This window comes from Diceros bicornis, chromosome 26 (genome assembly GCF_020826845.1).
Source record: "Diceros bicornis minor isolate mBicDic1 chromosome 26, mDicBic1.mat.cur, whole genome shotgun sequence".
Taxonomy (NCBI): Eukaryota; Metazoa; Chordata; class Mammalia; order Perissodactyla; family Rhinocerotidae; genus Diceros; species Diceros bicornis.
This window is the reverse complement of record NC_080765.1, coordinates 30,046,352-30,067,904: the sequence shown is the minus strand read 5'-3', so window position 1 is coordinate 30,067,904 and position 21,553 is coordinate 30,046,352. Positions and strand designations below refer to the sequence as shown.

Here is a 21,553-nt window from a genome sequence, read left to right as displayed (position 1 = left end):
GATTGGAGAGTTCAATCCATTTACATTTAGGGTAATTATTGATATATGAGGGCTTAATGTTGCTGTTTTGTCACTTATTTTCTCGTTCTTTTGCATTTCCTTTGTTTCTTGTCCCATTTGTTTTGGACTGCCAATTCAGTTTTGTTGTTCTGTCTTATGATTCTTCTAGTTTTCTCTTTGTTTATCATATGTGGTTTTGCTTTGATTATTTGTTTAGTGGTTACCTTGAGGTTTGGGCAAAAAATCTTGTGTATGAGATAGTCCATTATCTGATAGCCTCCTATTTCCTTATACTAAGTCAATTCAGTCACTTTCCTCTTCCTCTTCTAAGTTGCTCTTGTTATACCTTATTCTATCTTGTGTTGTGGCTGTGTGTTTACAGTGATGAGGTTAAATTTATTTTTGGTGAATTTCTTCCTTTGATCTTTGAGTTTGGTATTTAAGTGGTTTCTAACCTATTCCGGTAAAGATCTACTATTTCTCTGATTTTGTCTACCTACTTTTCTCCTTCCTCCAAGCTTTGTGTTCCCTTTCTCTTCTTTTTTTCAGGCCTGAGGGCCTTCTTGAGTATTTCTTGTAGTGGGGGTCTCGTGGCCATGAACTCCCTTAGCTTTTGTTTATCTGGGAGAGTTACTATTTCTCCACCATATTTGAAGGATATTTTTGCTGGATAGAGTATTCTTGGCTGAAAGTTTTTGTCTTTCAGTATTTTGAATATATCATTCCAGTCTCTTCTAGCCTGTAAATTTTCTGTTGAGAAATCCGCTGAGAGCCTGATGGGAGTTCCTTTGTACGTTATTTTTTGTTTTTGTCTAGCTGCCCTTAATATTGTTTCTTTGTCGTTGACCCTGGCTAGCCTTACCACTAGGTGTCGTGGTGAAGGCCTTTGTCTGTTAATATATATAGGTGTCCTGTTGGCTTCGCTTACTGGTATTTCCTGCTCCTTCCCCAGATTTGGGAAATTTTCAGCTATTATTTCTTTGAATAGGCTCTCTGTTCTTCTTTCCCTCTCCTCTCCCTCAGGAATACCTATAATTCTTATGTTACATTTTCTAATAGAGTCAGATATTTCTCAGAGTCTTTCTTCATTTCTTTTTAGTCTTAGTTCTCTCTCTTCTTCCATCTGGAGTATATCTGTATTCCTATCCTCTAAAGTACTAATTCTTTCCTCCATATTGTCAGCTCTGTTCTTTAAAGATTCCAGATTCTCCTTTATCTCCTCCATTGTGTTCTTCATCTCCATCAGCACTGATTGGTTTTTCTTTATAATTTCAATCTCTTTTGTGAAGAAACTCCTAATCTCATTGAATTGTTTGTCTGTGTTGTCTCGCATTTCGTTGAGTGTTTTTATGATAGCTATTTTGAAATCTCTGTCATTTAGTTTATGGATTTCTGTGTCTTCAGGGTTGATTTCTGGGTGCTTGTCATTTTGTTTCTGGTCTGGTGATTTCATATATTTTTGCATTGTGGTTCCTGTGTTGGTTTTGTTTTTCCTCATCCTGGAAGTCTCTGGTTGCAATTTCCACCTGCCGCCACTGTCTGGTGGTAAAGGGCTGTGTAGTCTAAGCCCCCTGCGCTCTGCCCTGGTTTTTCTGCTGCAATCCGCAGTTTTGTTTTTTTTTTTCCCGCTGCGATCCGCGGGTCCAGTCCAGTTTGATCAGGTCTGCCTCGGATCGCTAGGTCTGGTCTGGTCGAGCTGCAGAGTCCGGGTTGCGGGGAGGGGGGAGCTCTCTCTTTTGCCCTCTGGGTCCCTGACGTGGGAGGCTTCTCGTTTGCCCCTCTTTATCCGCTCTCTGGGGTGCTCAGATGTTGATGGTAGCCCTGTGGCTCCTCTGAGTCCTCTGTGCGGGAGTTTCCCACTGGCTGAGAGAGTCCGAAGAGCCACGGTTTCCCCGCCGAGGGCCGCCCCTCCCCCCTCTCTGGGAGCCACGCGGACCGGGATCGCTGATCTGATGGGGAGGGAGCAGAGTTCTCCTTACCTCTCCCCACTTCCTCCGGGGGCCCAGTACGTTCCTCTCTCAGATGTGCGGCAGTGTGGATCCCTCCGCTCTAGGTTTTCAGTGTCTGGGATTCCGTTGTTGGTCTGTGGCTGTTGCTTTTGTTGTATCTTGTCGGGGGAAGAGTTCACAGGAAAGCTCACTCCGCCATGATGCTGACGTCCTGTAATGTCTATCTTGCTAAAAGACTCTCTCCCTTTGTGGCTTTGAAGAAGCAAGCTGCCAGGTTATGAGCTGCCATGAGAGGGACTGAGGGTCTCAGTCCCATAGCCTGCAAGAAGCTGGATGCTGCCAATGTCCATGTGGGCTTGGATGTGGATCCCTCCTCAGTCGAGCCTCAAATGAGAACCCAGCCCTGGCAATACCAATTGCAGTCTCACAAAGGACCCCCCTAAGCCATGCCTGAACTCCCAACACAACAAAAATGTGAGATAATAAACGTGTGTTTTTTTAAGACTAGTTTGTGGTAAATTGTTACACAGCAACAGATAATTAATACACTTGTCAAATGACTCTTGCATTTAGAAAGTAAACTTCAGGAGGCCAGGGACGTTTTCATTCTTCATTACTGAAGCCTCAGAACCCAGCTGGGTAGATAGCATGGACAGATGATAAGATACTTGCATGAAACAAAGAAACATTCAATAAACAGTAACTCTTAATATTAAGACCCCCAGTACTGGCAGGAACAGGCAGTCCTTGTTCTCTAATAGAGGTGATGCCACCTTTAGTGACAGGTGTGGCTGACTGTCATGGGATGCAGAAAAGTTTCCAAATTAAAGCCTTTATGCCCTCCTGTGGCAAGTAGCAGGCATTTGATTTTGTCTGCGCTACATATATTTCCTTTTCTTCTCATATTCCTTTGGGAGCCCCCTCCCATCCCTCTGCACCCCAGCACCCCCACTCGATGTGGAACCAGTGGGGCTGACCTATACCCCCTCCCTTGGTTCCTGAATGCACGCATGTCCCAGCCCTGCTCTATCAGCATATTCCATCCCCCTGATCACTGTGATTGGTTCAGAGTTGCTCTCATGACCCAAGTCTGTCCAATCAGAGCCAAACCCAGAATATCTGTAGGTACTACTAGAAAAGAGCAGCTTCCTTGCCTAATACAGAGCGCTAACTGTAAGGCTGGTGTAAAACCAGAGCTGCTGGGACCTCCACGTGGGGAGGACCTCCCTGAAAAAATCGCCTCATGCCGAGAAAAGCAGTGCTGAGAGATGAAGGGAGAGAGACACCAAATGATACCACGTGAGCCCCTGGATCCAGCAGTGCCTGAAGACCTACCCCTTGGCTCTTTAGTGCAATGAAATTAATCCCTCCTGCTCCACCCCCTACTCTTTTAAGCCACTTTGAGGTGAATGTCTATGACTAGCAACTAAAAAAGCCATATTACCCAGGATCTGCCATGAAATCAATAGACAAGGAATAAGCAGGTCTGATGTCTAGAAAGGGAGGGAATAAAGAGTAAAGCAAAAGCTTATCTAAATAAATATTTATTGAATGAAATGTTACAGCAAATAAACCACTGAAGGAGAAATCCCATAGGGTTTTTTAACATTTTTGTAGTCCATTAGCATTTTCATAAGACTTTTTAAAGAAATGGCTTAACAAGACAAGTTCTTTAAAACAATACAAAAGTATCAAGTGCAAATATTTAAAAGAGTAACAGCATGAAATAGTACTCAACAGTGGAAACTACACCTTTAGACTTTTAAAAATTGCTCTTGGCCATAAAGCTAAGTTTGGATTCTATTTTCTAACTTTGTCTGAGAGGCCATTACTGCCAAATGTTGCTATTCTTCCTGACAAAAAGCTAATACCACAGAAGAGCTTGCTCTGTTTGGGATTTTTTTTCCCCCATGTCTTGTTCTCTTGTTTCAAATGAGTGAAGAAATAAACAGCTTCTCTTGTTTCTAAAAAAAAAAAAAGAAAGAAAAAGAAAAAACAATCCACAGTTGCCCCAAATTGGGCCCTTGGACACAAGATCTAAGCCTTTGAGGTCAAGCTGCTGGGCTCTAGAGGCTCAGGATCCTCCCAAGGTCAAGTCTGCATCTTTGGGGAGGAGGGGGTGAGAGGCAGGAGGAGCTGATGAGCCACCGCAGCTCTCTGCAGACTCTCCAAGTGAGGGTGGATCAGCCCACAGAACTGACACAAGAGCAACAAAATCCCCAAGGTAGCCACTGCAGGATCCTACAAACAAGTGAAGAAGGCTAGAGGACACCTCCAAGGAGCGCTTGACTACCTGGCCCCCTTCTCAGTCACAATCCTGAGGGCTGTGTATGATCCAACAGCCTTCCAGAGGTGCTTGGCAAAAAGCTCTGGTTCCGTTCAGCCGGTCATTCCTGGTAGAACCCCTCTAAGTCTGTGGACTTCATAGCCAGCTGACAGTCGCCACTAGAGTTTTGTTGTGTCAATGGTCTGTGTGGTAACAAAAAGAAATGGTTAGCTCTAGGGCATCTTTAAAGAGCAACGTTGAGAGTGTCCATAGCTAAATATATGACATTTGTTGTTGGTTTATATTTAGCCGCTTCTTGCAACCACATCAGATTTGGGGCTATACCAATTTTACAGATGAGAACACTGAGAGCACAAGAGGTGAAAATGACTGAGTTAGGGATGGGGATTATCACTTCTTTCCCCTGCTCTAATTTGGATATTGCGTTTTTCCCAATTATTGCCTGTGTGCTCATGAGAATCCAATGTGAAAGGCAGAGCAAGGAGGAGCCCTATTTTACCAATGAAAGAAAACTGAGAACAGAGAAGTTAAACAGCTTGTTCAAGATCACACAGCTAAAAAACGGCAGAGCTGGAATTCAGACCCATATCTTCTGGTTCTGATTCGTTGACCATTTCTTGACATCGTCAACAGAAGGGAAGCGGTGGGGGGAAAAGAAGAGAAATAGGTCTGTCTTTTTCAGTTCCTGTGGCGGGAGGTATTAGAGGGAGTGGGAGGGGAGGTATTGATATTAACTGGATCTATGGATGATCTTTGAATTTCAAATAGCCTTGCCATCACTGACACCCCACCATGGGAAACTATGGCACACACCAGAGGTTGGCTGACCAACACACGCTCCCGAGGCCCTTCTCCTTGTGGGTTTATACTACAGAAGCTGAGAAAGCTGAACACACCATTTCCCAGGCTCCCTTCGTGCTTAGAGTGGCCATCTGACAAAATTCTACCCAAGGAAGTCAGTTGGGGGAGGATGGGGAGAGGTCCTAGGAAAGATTTCACTCACTTGATAATAAGGGTCTGACTCAACTGGTGAGGGAGGACTCATTTTTTTCTCCCTTCATCCTGCCTTGACTGTAGTAGTACACCCTGAGTCCCAGCAGCTTTCCTGTGGCCATGAGGTGACAAACCAATGGGCTAAGGATGGCAATGCAGAAAGGCAGAAGCTGCCTGATACACCGATGACACTGCCAAAGTGGCTGTACCAGCCCTGGGCTATCTCCATCTTTTTGTTATGCAATAAAAATACACCTCTATTTGTTTAAGCTAGTATCTACTTAGGTTTTTCATTACTTACCACCCAAAGCATTCCTACCTAATAACACAAAACTAAGAAGGAAACCTTACCTCTTCTTAAGCAGAGATGTGAGGAGGCTAGGCATGTTCTGGTTGCTTTGGGAGACTGACTGTGATGTGAGGTAAACGATGTGGTGGCTCTACAAACAACACAGGCTGCCCTGGCTCCCCACTTCCCCCAAACTGCAGGCCAGGAAGGTCTTGCTGACTCCCTAACAAAGCAGCTTTGCCTTTCCTTCTCAGGAGCTAGTTTATCATCATAGGAGGCAGGTCAATGTATTTCTTCAAAAGACTGTTTAGCCAATTTTCATAAGTAAGATCATCTTATAAGTTTTGTTTCCTTTTTTCTTTTTTAAAAATTTTAGTTGTGTTATCTTTTGTTTTAGTGTCAAAATCCCATTTGCATCATGGAATAAAGTGAATAGTTGCTCTTTGTTCCCCTTATGCTTTGGATCATTTAACAAGGGAGTTATCTGTTTCTTGAGTTTTAAAGAATCCACTAGTGCAGGGGACTTCAGGTGTCAACTATTTTAATGATAACATACTATATGTCTTTTTCACTCTCATTCTCTCACAAAGGAAAGCAGAATTTTTTACAGTATATTTGGAAGATCTGCAAGACTCAATGAACTAACATTCTCCAAAGTTCAAAACTACAAACTTGTAATTTTGAAGTTACAAAATCATGCATGAGAAAAGATCTAATAAAAGTACAAGATAGACCAGCGGATTTTAATATAACAAAGTACAAACAGTTCACATTTCAATCAACCTTTAAGAAACTACCACTCATCGATTTTTGGTCTCCTATCAAAGAAGAACATCCACACAGTCATCTGAAAAAGCTCTTCCTCCCCTTTCGAACCACACATTTCTGAGGCTGGGTCTTCTTCAAATACTGCAACCAAACCAAATCACAACGGAAGGAATGCAGATACACAAATGAGAACCCAGCTGACTTTTATGAAGGCAGACGTGGAAGATATTTGCAAAATGTAAAACAGTTCCACTCACTCATTTCATTTTGTATAGGAAAATATTGTTACTTTTCATAAAATTATGTTTTTTATATCAATAGGTAATATTGTTCTTTTTAAATGATAATATTTTTCAAATTTCTATTATAATTTTCAACACAGTAATTATCAATACATTGAAACCACATAAATAAAAACTCTTTGGAAGCCTCAATAATTTTTAAGAAGGTAAAATGGGTCCTGAGAACAGAAAGCTTGAGAACCACTACCCTAGTGAAAACAATGGGTCCACATTCATTGGCAGGGAGGAGCAGGGGAGGATAAAGAGATTAAGGACAAATCTTGTATATCTTTCTCAATCTCTTCATTGATAAACAAGTATTCAGATTTTGCGACTTCCTGTGGTACAGCTGAGCAGGGTTTAGAGGCAGGGAGGAATTCTGGCTCAGAAGTATTAGCCTCAATAAGCCAAACAGGTCAGTATTTCTCCTTTTATCTCCTTTAAGACTGACAGTGATCAAAACAATTTATGAGAAATTGAATGTAACTCCAAGGATATCAATTCAGCAATCCTACGAGAACCACTCCTGAGCGATCTTAAATTATACCTACTTCACATTTTATTTTTCAACATATAAGTAACAACAGGGTAACTTTTTGCTAAGAAGTTCAAGGGCTATTCTGTAGAAAAACAAAGTTCAGGACATCGGTTCTTTTAGAACAAGTGTTGGTGAATCATGGGTCCTTGGGCCAAGCCCAGCCTACTGCCTGTTTTCGTAAATAAAGTTTTATTGGAACACAGCCACGCTCATTTTTCGCTTATTTTCTATGTTGCTTTCATGCTACAGCAGCAGAACTGGGTGGTTGCAACAGAGACCACATGGCCTGTAAAGCCTGAAATATTTACTGTCTGGCCCTTTACAGAAATTATTTACCAATCCTTGTTTTAGAGTCATTTTATATCTTGGTTAAGAAGTTTTGGAGTTAATTGACCTGGATTTAATAAGTCCCTTCACTGTTTTGGGACTTGACTTCATTTTTCTTATCATAGAATGGGGCTAGTACCTGCCTCGGAGGGTGCTTGTGAGGATTACATGAGCCAAGGCCTGGAAAGTACATAACGGAGTCCCTGGTGCAGAGCAAGTGCTGGATGGGTATTAGCCACTATGGGTATTAGCCACTATCATCAATTCAGCAAGAGCTTAAATGAAGCACAATGGAGTCACATTCCACTTGGACTCAGATTCTAAAATTAACAAGGACAAAATGACAAAAATCAAGCTTAAAAAAAAAATCACTTCTGAAAACCTCTTAAAGAGGGCGGCTCGTTATAGACAGACATACTGTCTTCCGGTAATTTCAACACAGCTAGTTTCCCCTCCAGCATTTAAATAGATCACTGCTCCTTCAATGGAGGCCCCAGATGAAGTAGCTGGCATTTAGAACCATAATGTAGGAACAAAATCCATATGTTCAAACACAAGATTCACATTCTGAAGAGCAGAGAGGATCAAGCCAGACTGTGGGGAGCAGATTCATGGCTCCCATCCCACCCTGGGGTACACGCATGCTGAGGAGAATGGTAGCTCATTGGTCTCCCATTGTTCCTCCCGCCTCCCCAAGAAAAATATCTTGAGTTTTTGTAAATTTAATGGACATCTTTTAAAAAGAATCAATGATAACTACATCATAGAGTTGCCATGACAACAAAATAAGTTATCATGCATGGCAAATGACCATACCAATTTTTTTCTTTGAAACTCCATTGTCACTTCCCATTTGATGTCTGATGTGTATGGAGAACTACGAGGAACACCCGCTTCTTACAATTTTGCTTCTAGACACTGACCAGACTTAGGGTATTATTTGTGAAAATCTCCCCAAATGGTAAAGACTAAATCATTGCATTGACATGTATTTACCTGGGAGAAAACCAGTAGTTGACGAGGCTGGAGACCACCATGTAGGACACTATGATTGTCCCCGATATGATGAGCGACATGAAGCCCAAGCCACAGAGGACACAAAGCAGTGAGAGGCTGCCCACAGAGATGACCAGTCCTAGGGGAGAGCACGATTAGAAGGACTCATCTAAAACAGGTTGAAAGCTGCCGGACACTGGGCCACTGTGTTTACAATGACAGTTAAGTCAGATTTCTTAAGTGAGGAGATTTCCCATAAAAACCCAGATTTCCAGTATCACTTAAAAAGGAGGTGATCTAATCACCCGAGTGGGCATGACTGCAAGGCAAGCGGTGCATTGCCCATATCTTTCCCCTCGCCTTGGGAGTGGTCAGATAGCCCAGTACTCCATCCCCATGGCCACAGTAACAGTTTCAGGGATGGACCTTGGAAAGGAAGGAAAGCAGACAACATAAATGGATGAGCTGCCTTTTCATAGAGATTTACAAAATTCTAGATCAGTGTTTTTCCAAAGTATAGCCAACAACCACAATGTCAGAATCAGATGCATCAGGGAGGCTTGTTAAAAATTCAGATTTTGGGGGGCCGGCCCCGTGGCTTAGCGGTTGGGTGTGTGCGCTCCGCTGCTGGTGGCCCGGGTTCGGATCCCGGGCGCACACCAACACACTGCTCGTCTGGCCACGCTGAGGCGGCGTCGCACATACAGCAACTAGAAGGATGTGCAGCTATGACATACAACTATCTACTGGGGCTTTGGGGAGAAAAAGGGGGAGGATTGGCAATAGATATTAGCTCAGGGCCAGTTTTCCTCAGCAAAAAGAGGAGGATTGGCATGGATGTTAGCTCAGGGCTGATCTTCCTCATAAAAAAAAAAAAAATTCAGATTTTAGGATTCCACTCCAGACCTACTAAATAATCTCTGGATGAGGCCTGGAAGTCCGCATTTTCAAAAAGCAAGTAAGACTTATGCACACTCAAGTTTGAGAACCATTGCTCTAAAGGCTTTGCAAATGCTGTTCCTTCTGTCTAGAAAGCCCTTCCTTGCCCACCCTGAGACAAAGTTTTTACACATCTTTAAAGTCCTGTCTTCTCTAAAGCCTTGCATGATACCACCAAAATGTAGTGGCTCCCTTCTTTCTCTCTAAATTTACTTTTGTTATTGTACTCATTCACCCATTCACCCATCTATCCATCACAGAACCACCACTCTGCCAGGCTGTATTTGGCTCATCCACCTACCATACTCACCTTCTCCTTCAGATGTAAATTGCCTGGTTCACAGTCCCCTGGGCAGGGAAACAACCCTGGGTGCTCTTAGTTCTGGGAAGCCACAGAATGGGCCAGAGGTGATCGACCACCTGACTGGATGGCAACCATCTCTTTGGCCAGTATCTTGTGGTTTGTGATCTGACTTGAAAGGGCAAATTGAGCCAATCAGATTTGCTTTCTCAGTAATTTTAACTTAGCAAACAGGGAGAAGTTGAAAGTTGGCAGTGAGACTTCAGGAGGAAAGGTGGAGAAGGGGGCACCTCAGTACCTAGCAAGGCACCTGGCTGCAACAAGTGCTCAATACCTAGCTGTGGAGTGAATGGCCTGTTCAAAGATAACAATTAGCATTCACGGAGAAGTAACTCTGTGCCGTGGATTGTGCTAAGTACATTACAGAACTGTAAGGTTCAATCCTCAAAACAACCCCTTGTGATAGTATTACTATATCCCCATTTTACATATGAGGAAGTTGAGGCTCAGAGAGGGTAAATAACTTGTCCAAAAACACACTGGTGGAGATGGGATTCTAATGTGGACTGAGTCCATGTTTTACGTACTCTGACAAGCTGCCTTGGTCGACGTGATTTTGACAAGAACAGGACCTTTTGACAAGAGTGGCAGATGCCAATAAATACTGTCCTCCCGACTGAGTCATTTTCCAAGGGGATGAATAACTGAGCAGGATACCTTCCAGTAATATGACTCCCACAAAAGCGGCCAGGAAGGTAAGCACCACGAGGAGCAGGAAGAGCCCAACAGGAATGGCCGACATAGCAGCAAACACCAGCAGGGTGAGAGTCACAAAAGGATGCCTGTCCAGGTACTGCCCCACTGGAGACTTCATAAGGGCTACCACCTGTGGGCAAAGGAGAACAAGGCATTGAACAAAGATTGAACAAAGATTGAATGCCATGTGTGAATCCCAAGTTGATGGACCCACCCGAGCTGCAGAAAGTATAACCAGAAGTTGTAGAGTTGGAAGGCTCATAGGTAAGAAGTCAATGATAACAATCCTCCCAAGACATGAGTCACCCTGGCAACAACTTAAGGCAGCTATGGACAGATGGCAAGTTTGAGGGCTCCACCCAACCTCAAGTCTTACGAAAGGAGGAGAGACTCAGTCACGGCTCTACTGCTTCACCCACCCTCTCAGAAGACACTCTCAGCATATGTGTGCATTGATGCAACGTACATACAATTTGCCTCCTACTTCACAGCTCAGGTTTTCATAGTTGAGGCCACTGGGGCAGAGAAAGGTTAGATCCTAGCTACTTGGCATCACCTGGGAGCTTGTCAGAAATGCAGCATCTCGGGCCCTGCCCCAGAACTGCTGAATGAAATTCTGCTTTTTAACGAGGCCCCCAGGTGATTTGAACACACAGTAAAGTCTGAGAAACAATGGGACTACATGACTCGTCTAGAGTCACACAGCTTCCCAGATGCAAAATCTAGGCATTTAAAGCGAAATCTTTTCACTCTAAATGTCAAATGCTTGCGATGGCTGCCACCTCATTAGGAAAAAATGCTATGTCATCAACGTGGATACCACGGTTGGGTCATAGCCTGATGACTACTGCAAACTTATGCTGCATTAATAAGTATTTTCCTTCACCAGGCAAAAAAGGTTTTTGGATCTGGCTCAGTGTAGGATGACGGCTTTAATGCAAAGCTGGCCCTGGGCACCCCACAAGGATAGGCTTTCCCCCTCTTCTTAGGCCCCATGCTGTCTCTCTCTTCGGTACTGGCATGCTAATTCCTGATCCCTTGAAAGGTTCCATCATTTCAGAACTTTTCCCCCATCAAAACTCGTCCTTCCTGTGTCTCAGTCCTCAGGGCCTTGTAGGCCAGCGGTTGAAACGAAGATGTAATTCAAGCCACAGTGATCACAGGTGCCACGACCCAAAACACATGTGCCTCCTAGAAACAGCTGTTCACCCAAGTGATTCAAATGGTGGGAATTTGGGGGCAAGCTGGAAGGCAGGAGGGTTTTGTAGTTTATGTTGACAGTGACCAAAGCACAGGGTGCACCCCACAGAAATAGAAAAGCACTGTTCCAAGAAGTCACCACCACTGGTCTTGGGGCCTCGGCCTTGCCTCCTGGGGGGAACTCTAGAGGCATGACAAATTTCACTTCCTGCCAGGCCAAAAAATGGCACAAAGTCCACTGGCTACACTGCCTCCAAGACTCCTTTCTGACAAAAGATGTGGCTATTCAGTTTCTCTAGCCAGAGGTGACTGTACCAGGAATCACCTGTAAGCTGAGACTGCCCATCTCAGATACTCTAAGATGAGAAAACAGTGAGATTCTCCTGTTAGGGCGGCTGAAGGTGAGAGAGAGGCAGAGGGGCCACGGGAGTGGGGCTGGTCCCCAGAGCTGTCTCAGGTCTCGACTGCTTTCTAGCTCTAGTCCATGTGGATCCGTAGTAAACCACCACGCTGTCATCTGACAGACTGAACTCTTCTCTCTGATCCTTATAATCAAGAGACCCAGTCCCACAGTGGGGAGAAGCAGATGAGGCTGGAACACCAGCATGCCAGGCTTAGGAGTTTACACCCTGACAGTCCAGCACAGTAGCCACATGTGGCCACTGAGCGCTTGAAATGTGGCTAGTGTGACCGATGAACAGGATTTCTGATTTAATTTTAATTGTAATTTAAAAACTGATATTTGATTCAGTCATTGGAAAATTTTTAATTACACTTCAAATAAGTTTGGTATGTTTCAAATAAGTTTTTTAAACTTCATTAAACCTTATCTAGAAAAAAGCCAGGAAGCAAACCGCTGGCATTTGAGAGGGACTATGATATAATCAAAGTAATAATTTAAGAAAGGTGAACCTGGCAGTCATGTGCAAGAGGCAATCAGGAGGATTTGCAGGAAACCAGCCAGCCAAATCTAGGCTGATGGCAGGGAGGGAAGAGGAGGAGGAGACGCAGTATGAAAGTGTATGACAAGAGAAAAGTCAACAGGACTTGGGGACAGTTTGGCATGGGGATCCAAGAGGAGAAAAGCAGGAATGTTCTACTTCCAGTCCTTAAGGAATCTGCTTTTTTCTTAGCCTCCTCTAAGTCTGGGCCCTATACCCATAAAATACAAAGTCATTCAGATACGCAGAGAGACCATTTGAAGATGCGGGTAGTTAAGCCCAGCAATTGTCTTCCCCCAGAAAGTATGGCCCTGCTGGGGCCAGTCAGTCACAGAAGGGGAGGACACGATTCAGTTATGCCCAAAAAAAGGAAAATGTTCATTAAATACTCCTGTGCCAAGCACTTTTTTAAGTGCTTTCAATGTTATTTCCTCATTTATTTCTCCCTACAATGCTCCAAGGTAGGTAACAAGGAACAACTTAACATTATTTAAATTCAGGGGATTAGAACACAGCAATTAACTTTTCATTCTCCTGGCAACAGAAGGAGACACAATGGGAGAATGGAAAGTGGGAGAGCGTAACATGCACTGTGATTTTCCATCCCATCCTGGAAGTGGGCGCAGGTTATCCAGCCTAGATTTTACACGTACCGTACTGTGCTGAAGGGCCCAGGAACGCCAGGCTGGGACAGACTGCCACCATTATGTGCCAGGCTCTGTGCTGAAGCCTTTTCAAACAGCATCTGAGATCATCCTCACAACAAACCTATGAGCCTGGCTTTATTGCTTATTTTAGAGACAAGGAAATGGAAATATAATGAGCCTAAGTGACTTGCCCAAGGTCAGACAAAGGTGATTTATTTTAAAATGCACACGAGTATGGGAGGTTCCAAAGTAGGAGCAACGTGGCCAGTATTTAAGGACAGGAAGTCTCCATCTGTGACTATTCAGAAGATAAGCCAATTCCCTGGTGTTAGAATGTGAAAGATAATCAGCGTCCATTATTCCCTACTACCAAAGGGGAGGAGGGCAAGGGGTCAGGATTATTTAAAACCACCGGTAATGACAAGTCCAAGGTGCTGTGTGACAGTTTCTCCCAGCTTACAGTCCCTGGGTGCCCACTGGTGTATGATTCAGGGTTGGCACAAAGGTGCCTGGGGTCATAGTTAGAAGACATCCTTTACGGAAGGAAAGGTCCAGGATGGGAGCAAAACTATTTTGTCCCAGATAATCCACATAAGGAGACACCATGGGGGCATCTGCCCAGCCCATGCTCCACCTCTCTCCCCTCCTCTCTGAAAATGGCCCCCTCCCACAGCAGGGGTAGGCCCTTGAGGCCGTGTTTATATCAACGAAATGAAAAGCCCCAGCCCAGCTGCCACCTCCCTGGCCATAGGTGACTTGGTCAAGCGATTCTTGCTCCTAGGAATCAGGCCGTCCCAAACCAGGTCCCTCAGAGGGCTTCAGCTGGGAGCTGAGGGAGACATGGGGAGTTGAAAGCGCTAGCCTGGACAATCATGTCTGCTCACATGAATGGAAGAGCCAAGGAAGCCAGGCTGCAGAGAGAAGAGAATGAAGCAGATACACAGGAAAAATTAGGTAAGAAGAAACTTCCTGCCCATGGCTTGTAAGATAGTCTTACATTTCCCAAAAGTCCTGGCAGGGTCCCAAAAGTCCTGGCAGGTGCCACCATCTGTTTGTTTACTTAAGCTATTTTGAGCAGGTTTCTGACTCTCTAAGTCTAAAAGTAAGACCACTAAAACTTGACATTCCAGAGGCTTCCTAGAAGAGTTTGTTTCACAAACTCCATCTGGAAGCCATCTACTCTTATCTGGAATTCAAAGGGCTTATTAACTCTGAGTAAAGGTTAAAAATTACTTGGGGGAAAGACATCATCTAAATATCCCAGAAACAAGGGGATGGCTATGTAAATTACAGTATGTCAATCTGATGGAAGGTTCTACTACCAAGAAAAGCAATCATTCTGAAGACCTACGCTTCAATATGGAAAAACACCAATATATAATATCAAGCAAAAATAAAAATACAGAACTACATCTGCCATAATTATAACCAACATATATAAAAATTACATGCTGAATGGGCCTAATAATAATACTAATAATGATAATAATAATCACCACCACAGGATTTTTTAGTGATGGGTTTACAGGTGAATTGTTTTCCTTTTTCCTCCAACATTACTCTACTGAGTTAATACAATTCATATTAATTCAATTAATACAATAAAAAATTTGAAAAGAAACTACTCTACCTCAGGACTAAGCCAACTGATAATCTGTCCCATCATTCTGTGAGTTGGCTGGCCTGGAAGTTATCTAGTTCAGATCTATTCCAATGACCATGGCTGAGGATCTAAGATGAAGAAGTAAAGAAATGCCAAGAAGCCAGAGTTCATATGCTTTGAAATGCCTACTTCAGAAGGTAGATATGAATATTAAGTGAAGACATCCCAAATGCCTAGCACAGTGCTTGGCATATAGTAAGTGCTCAACCAAGGTTAATTAATACCCAGTCAATTCCTATTATTTGCAGATTCCACATTTGCGGATTCGCCTACTCACTAAAATTGATTTGTAACTCCAAAATCAACACTTGCAGTGCTTTCTTGGACACGCGCACAGCACTGAAAAACTTGAGTCACCTGACACACACATTTCCAGCTGAGATCCAACTCGGTGACAATTTGCCTTCTTGTTTCAGCTCTTTAAACAACTGTCTTTTTCGTGGTGTATTTAGCACCACCTTTTCCACATTTTTATTTATTCATTTTTTTTTTGAGGAAGATTAGCCCTGAGCTAACATCTATTGCCAATCCTCCTCTTTTGTGCTGAGGAAGATTGGCCCTGGGCTAACATCCATGCCCATCTTCCTCTACTTTATATGGGATGCCGCCACAGCATGGCTTGATAAGCAGTGTGTAGGTCTGCACCGGGGGTCCGAACCCACAAACCCCAAGCCCCTGAAGCGGAGTGCTCGAACTTAACCGCTATGCCACCAGCCTGGCTCTGCATTTTTATGTTTTTTGTTGATGATTTCGCCATTTAAAAAGGCACCCATGTGAAAAGTACTGTCTAGTGCTTCTAAGTGTAAGAACGCTGGGATGTACGTTACAGAGACAATACATGTGTTAGATAAGCTTCATTCAGGCAAGAGTTATAGTGAATGAGTTGGCCATGAGTTCAATGTTAGTGAATCAACAATATATATTAAATAAGGTGTCTTTAAAACAGAAACACATATAAAACACATAAATACACATAAAAGGTTATGTATTGATCGGGTGATGAAAATGTTGTGACCGGAAGTTTGCCAGAACCTAATCCTGTATTTCCTCTAGCAGCAGTGGCTCACTGTTTGCTAATTCGGTGTTTGAGGTGACTTTATAGAACGGAACCACCGTGAATGAAAGAATCAAGTGTACATGCAGATGGGCATGAGGACCTTTCTTACCGAGCGAACTTTCAGTAACAAGAGTCTCAGCCTGCTGACTAGAAAGCTGCTTGTCCAATTTAAAAATAGCTCGCTAAATCCACAGAGCGCCAGAGGCATTTTGGGACGAGTCCAGAAAAAGTTCTCTATAGAGTCTTTTGCTCTAGACCGAAAAGTGGTCTCTCTTCAAATAGATCCTAGTGGAACTGTGCTGTCCAATACAAAAAAATAGATCCCAAAACAGTTCATTTTGCTATTTATACATATGTACATTTAGGGATATACCACACAGGCAAAAATTGTAGAAGGACATACAACAACATGTTAATAATATTATCTCTGAGAGCTGTTATTTTTTTCCCTGACAAACGCTGAAAGGCATAGAGAAGAAAGAAATAAAGATAAACATGCAAGTTAAAGGGGAATATACTATCTCAAGTCCTACCACCACTGAATGGCTGTTCAACACCTGAAAAGTGGCTAGTTCAAACTGAAATGTACTGTAAGTACATTTACACTGTAAGTGTAAAATACACACTGGACTCCAAAGACTTAGGACAAAAAAGAATGTAAAAATCTCAGTAAATTTTTTCATTAATTTTTTATAATGATTACATGTTGAAATAATATTTTAGATTATTAGGTTAAATAAATACATTATTAAAATTAATTTCACTTGCTACTTTTCACTTTTTAAATGTGGCTACTAGAAAATCTTAAATTACCTATGTGGCTCACACCATATTTCTATTGGACACTGGGTTTCTAGTGGAACACTGGATTCAAATCTTAAGGCAGGCTTTGGCCTGTCATTTTCAGGGTAACAGATAAACCAAAATTAACAACAAAACTAAAAAAGAATGGTATCTGTTGCACAGACTGAGATTCTCCACTCTATATCCAGCTAAAGAATTGCATTTGCTGCTAGGGGTGGTCACCCAACTAAATTTTGGTCTATGAGATGTAATTGGAAGTGCTGTGTGTTTGACTTCCAGGAACTCGCCTTAAACTGGAGGTGGCTTGCAAGCCTTTCTTCCCTCTCTCTTCCATCCTATTGCCTGGAATATGGATACAATGGCAGATGCTCTAGCAGCCATCTTGAACGATGAGTTTGAAGGTCACAATTTAGACATGGTAGGGTAGTGAGCCTGAAAGATTCCTGACTTACCTCCAAATTTCTTCTACTTAAGAGAGAAATAGTTTTACATGTTGTTCAAGCTAGTGTTATTTTGGGATTTTTCCATTATACATACTGACTGGAAACGTACCTCCGAGTTATTCTGGATGGATTCTATCAACAAAGACAGCTTCCTTTGCAGCTCCTGCAAGTCCTTTGAGATACTCGGGGGCTCCTCTTTCGCCATCCTGAAACTCACTTCAGTCTCTTCAGGGATTAATTCTTCTACCAGTAAGCTCTCTAGTGCAGGGCACAGCCGAATCTCTCATGTCAGCCTGTCTCTCGCTGTCACTGGAGGAAACAAAAAGTTTCTTAAACCATTAGTGATTTCACCCAACTAACCCAACGACAGCTTCTACTATCCTCACACACTGATGGCGGGCGGGCAAATGGAGGGTAACTTGGCAATATCTACCAACATCTCAAATTGCACACACCTTGATCGAACAGTTTATTTTTGAGGAATCTGAAGGAAATAATCAAACAAGTACATCAAAATGTATCAAAAGGATGGGCAGTGCATCCCTGTTTATAATATATAATAAATAGCAAAACAATAAAAGAAGTTAACTGTCCACTAGCAGGAAATTGGTTTAATAATGATAAATTCATATAATGGACTATTGTACAATCATTAAAATGATAATGCGGCTACTTAGTGTCATGAAAATGTGTCCATGATAAGTGAAAAAAAATTAGAAACTACTCCATATGGTTACATAAACATACATATTTTATGTGTATATCCTATAGTAAAAGATTCAGGACACACAACAAAACGTTAATGGTATTATCTCTGAGAGTTTATGTATATTTTTTTAGCCTGACAAAATGCTGAAAAGAATATAGAATAAAGCAAGAAAGCTGAATACACTATTTTAAATCCTATTGTCTTTTTGTTTTTTCCAGAAAGCCTTCCTCAAACAACAGTGATGGTGGCCGATTTCCTTACGTACACCCACACTAAACAGGTTGGCTCCCAATTGCACTGTGCCATAAATCATTCTCTATTTATTTCTGTGTAACTCTCTTCCCCTTAAGGAGAGAGGTGTCTCAGGAGCAGAGCTTGCCACAATTACACTCTGTGACACAACAGCCTGGAATTTCCAGGACTGTCCCAATCTCACATAAGTATTTATTTTTAATAAAAGCAATTTGTTAAATTAGATATCTATTTTTTTTAACCCTTCTTGGATTTTCATATAAACAAATACATCGTTCCTACTTTATATTTCCCAAAACAACCACTGTAGGGCTGGACACAGAGATATCTTCTCCATTTCTTCCTTACAACTGACCTCCTGACCTGTAGTACAAATGCCTAAAAGATTCTGTTACAGTGGACAAAATTAACTGAGAGACGCTCACATTTATTTACCATATTGAATATCCCACATACTAATTATGAGTTGGGGAGGTTATCTACTAACATCATGGAGTCTAGTAAACAAATTATAAAGCACGTTTTAATCAGCCCGGCTAGAGATCCTCTGCTGCAATCCCTTTTGTGAAACAGAACCCCTTGGAACAGAGGACTTACCCCTCCACCCCATATCCTGTGTATGAAGCTGCATTTGGCACAGATCTTGAATTTGGGATGTTCCCAGCACTCAGCTCCCTAATCTCATCTCTGCAACCGGCAGAAACAAGCCCAGCTCCCCTTATGGGTCTCCTGAGGCCTGGGAAACCCAGGGGCCACCCGGATCGGTTTGGGGAGTCCGACGGGGGCGAGAGTGGGTAGAATGCCATCTCTCCCGCTCCCCAGCCGTCAAATGCACCCACCTGGCCACCAATCCCCAGACCCCCTTGTCACTCACTCCTCGGAGGGTGTCTCCCAGGCACTGAGAAGTCTCCGGAGGAGGGAAGGCGACAACCCGTTAAGCCCGTGCAGCCCACCAGTGTGTTCCCCCCCGCCCCACTGCTCTGCCCCCGCCTTCTCCGCGCCGAACAGAGAGATCACCGGCCAACCGGCCCCCAAAACACCTCCGGCTCTTCCACCCCCGCCCCTCCTGGGGGTAAACGGCTACCCCAAACGTTCCAGCTGGGAGGAGGAGGGGTCGCATCTCAAGCCGGCGGAAGGGAACTGCGGGGCGCCTCGGGCCTACCCAAGCCTCCCGCTCCCCATATGGTTCCAGTCATTCAGCCTTCCAAGACGCAAGGGGGCGGGGGGCGCCCAGTTTCTTGGGATCCAAGGGGAGGGGGAAGGGGGATGATGCAGGTGGAGAGGGGGCTCCGCGCCCGAGAGAACGCCGAGACTGAGAAATGGAAGCTTGGAGGAAGTCGACGACCCTGTCATTAATTTGGGGAAAAGAATCCACCTTTGGTGCTTGGAGCTCCCCTCTCTGCAGTGACGCGGGAGGGGGTCCTCGGTAGAGAAGAGGGACCCGGGGGGAGGCACTCGTTTTCAATAATCCTGAGGGGGGGGTTTGGAGACACCCCAACCAGGTTTCCCAAGAAGGGGCAGGGTCTGGGTGTGGGATGGGGCTGGCAACCCTTTTACCAAATCTAGTGGCAGGTGTGCGCGCGTGCGCACGTGTGTGTGTATGCGTGTGTGTGCGCGTTCTCAGCCCGTCCCAGGGGCTCGAGGGGATGAGACGCCCCTCATTAGTAAACCGCTTGCCCTCTCAACCCACCGTCCCCGCGCTCCTCCATTTGCCCGGCCCGGGAGGGGCTCTAGACCGCCGGGGCACCCCGTACCCCCGGGCCCAAGCTGCGAGCTCTCACCTGGTGCTGGAGGGCGCGCAGACCGGCGTCTGCAGGGGAGCGGAGGGAGGAAAAGGAGCAGGACGAGGAAGACACGCGCGGCGGGGCGGGAGTGGCAGTGGCAGCCTGCTTCCCCTTCCCCGCCCCGCCTTCCTCCGCCCGCCGCCCCGCCCCTCTGCTTCGCTCCGCTCGATCGCCCCGCCCCCGGCCGGAAGGATCCGCCGAAGGCGCGCCCAGCCGCCGCGCCGCGCCTTCTGTGAAGCGGCATCTCCCTCAGCCTTTCAGAGCCACGCCCGGAATGAGGAGCCTTGAGGAAACAGGCTCAGACGTCCTTCTTGCACTGTTGGCTTGCAGAGGAGTGCTCGGGACACCTCTGAGACAGGTGGACTGGCGGCTGAGAAGGGGTTTTAGCAGGGTCATAGGGATTCCCCTGCCTAAATACCCTGAACCAACTCTTCTGGAAGCATCTGTGGAGTTCAGGACTCACAAGTGATGAGGTAACCTGCTTGACTGGAAGCTTTAAAAATGCACGTGGCGGGGGCCAGCCCCCTGGCTTAGCCGTAAAGTGCACTCGCTCCCCTGCTGGCCACCCCAGTTCGGATCCCAGGCACGCACTGAGGCACCGCTTGTCTGGCCATGCCGCGGCCGCATCCCACATACAGCAACTAGAAGGATGTGCAACTATGACATACAACTATCTACTGGGGCTTTGGGGGGAAAAAGGGGGCAAAAAAAAAAAAAGGAGGAGCATTAGCAATAGATGTTAGCTCAGGGCCTGTCTTCCTTGGCAAAAAGAGGATGATTGGCATGGATGTTAGCTCAGGGCTGATCTTCTTCACAAAAAAAAAAGAAAAAATGCAGGAGGCAGCGAGTTCCTTCAAGCTGAGTTAGATTAGTATCTCTGTTTTCTAGATGAAAAAGTCCAAACCCAAGTCCCTCAGTTCTAATTCAGAGCTGCAACACACGTCCCGTCGCCCCAAATCCAGCCTGTCGTGCAGGGTTTCTCAAGGGCAGCGCTTGACATTTTGGGCGGGAAAATTTTGAGTTGTGGGGCTGGCCTGTGCGTTGCAGGATGTTTAGCAGCATCCCTGCTCTCAACCCACTAGATGCCAGTAGTGCTCCCCTTTGCCCCAATTGTGACAACCAAAAATATCTCCAAACATTGCCAAATGCCCCCTCGGGGGGCACTGTTGTCCCCGATTGAGAACCACTGCTGAGCTGGGGGTCCAACAGTCTTGGGCTCTGGTCCCAGAACAGACTCTTTCTGTGTGACCTTGGATGAGTTACCTCTCTGAGCCTGGGCTTCATCTGTAAAATGATACACCCGGGCATTGGCCCGCTGCTGCACACTTCTCAGGTACTTTCCATCCCGTGACCTGTGTCAACCTACCTCTCCTCTGTGACTTGTGTCCATAGCAACCTGGAAAATGACTCCAGGAAAGAGAAAAGCAGTCACAGGGTTGTAGTGAGGACTGGTGCAATAATGGCTATAAAGAACTTAGCACCTATCTGGCACATAGGAGGGGTGCAAAAATGTTGATGTATTCTTTTATTGTATGTGTCTTATCAAGGCTACTTGGTTTATTTATTTTTCTTGTTTTATTTTTTATTGAGGTATAATTGACATACAACATTGTACTAGTTTCAGGTGTA

General features: G+C 44.6%; 1 protein-coding gene across 1 annotated transcript; it reads right to left on the bottom strand.

Annotated features, from left to right (window-relative positions):
* Positions 1-3,477: 3,477 nt before the first annotated feature.
* LDAF1 (lipid droplet assembly factor 1) lies at positions 3,478-20,018 on the bottom strand. The gene is made up of 5 exons (XM_058569908.1): positions 19,922-20,018; positions 17,289-17,488; positions 10,386-10,554; positions 8,429-8,567; positions 3,478-4,418 (listed from the first exon to the last, which is right to left on the bottom strand). Exons 2-5 carry the CDS (start codon positions 17,382-17,384, stop codon positions 4,337-4,339), a joined length of 486 nt encoding a protein of 161 aa, XP_058425891.1. The 5' UTR covers positions 17,385-17,488; positions 19,922-20,018; the 3' UTR covers positions 3,478-4,336.
* Positions 20,019-21,553: the final 1,535 nt, after the last annotated feature.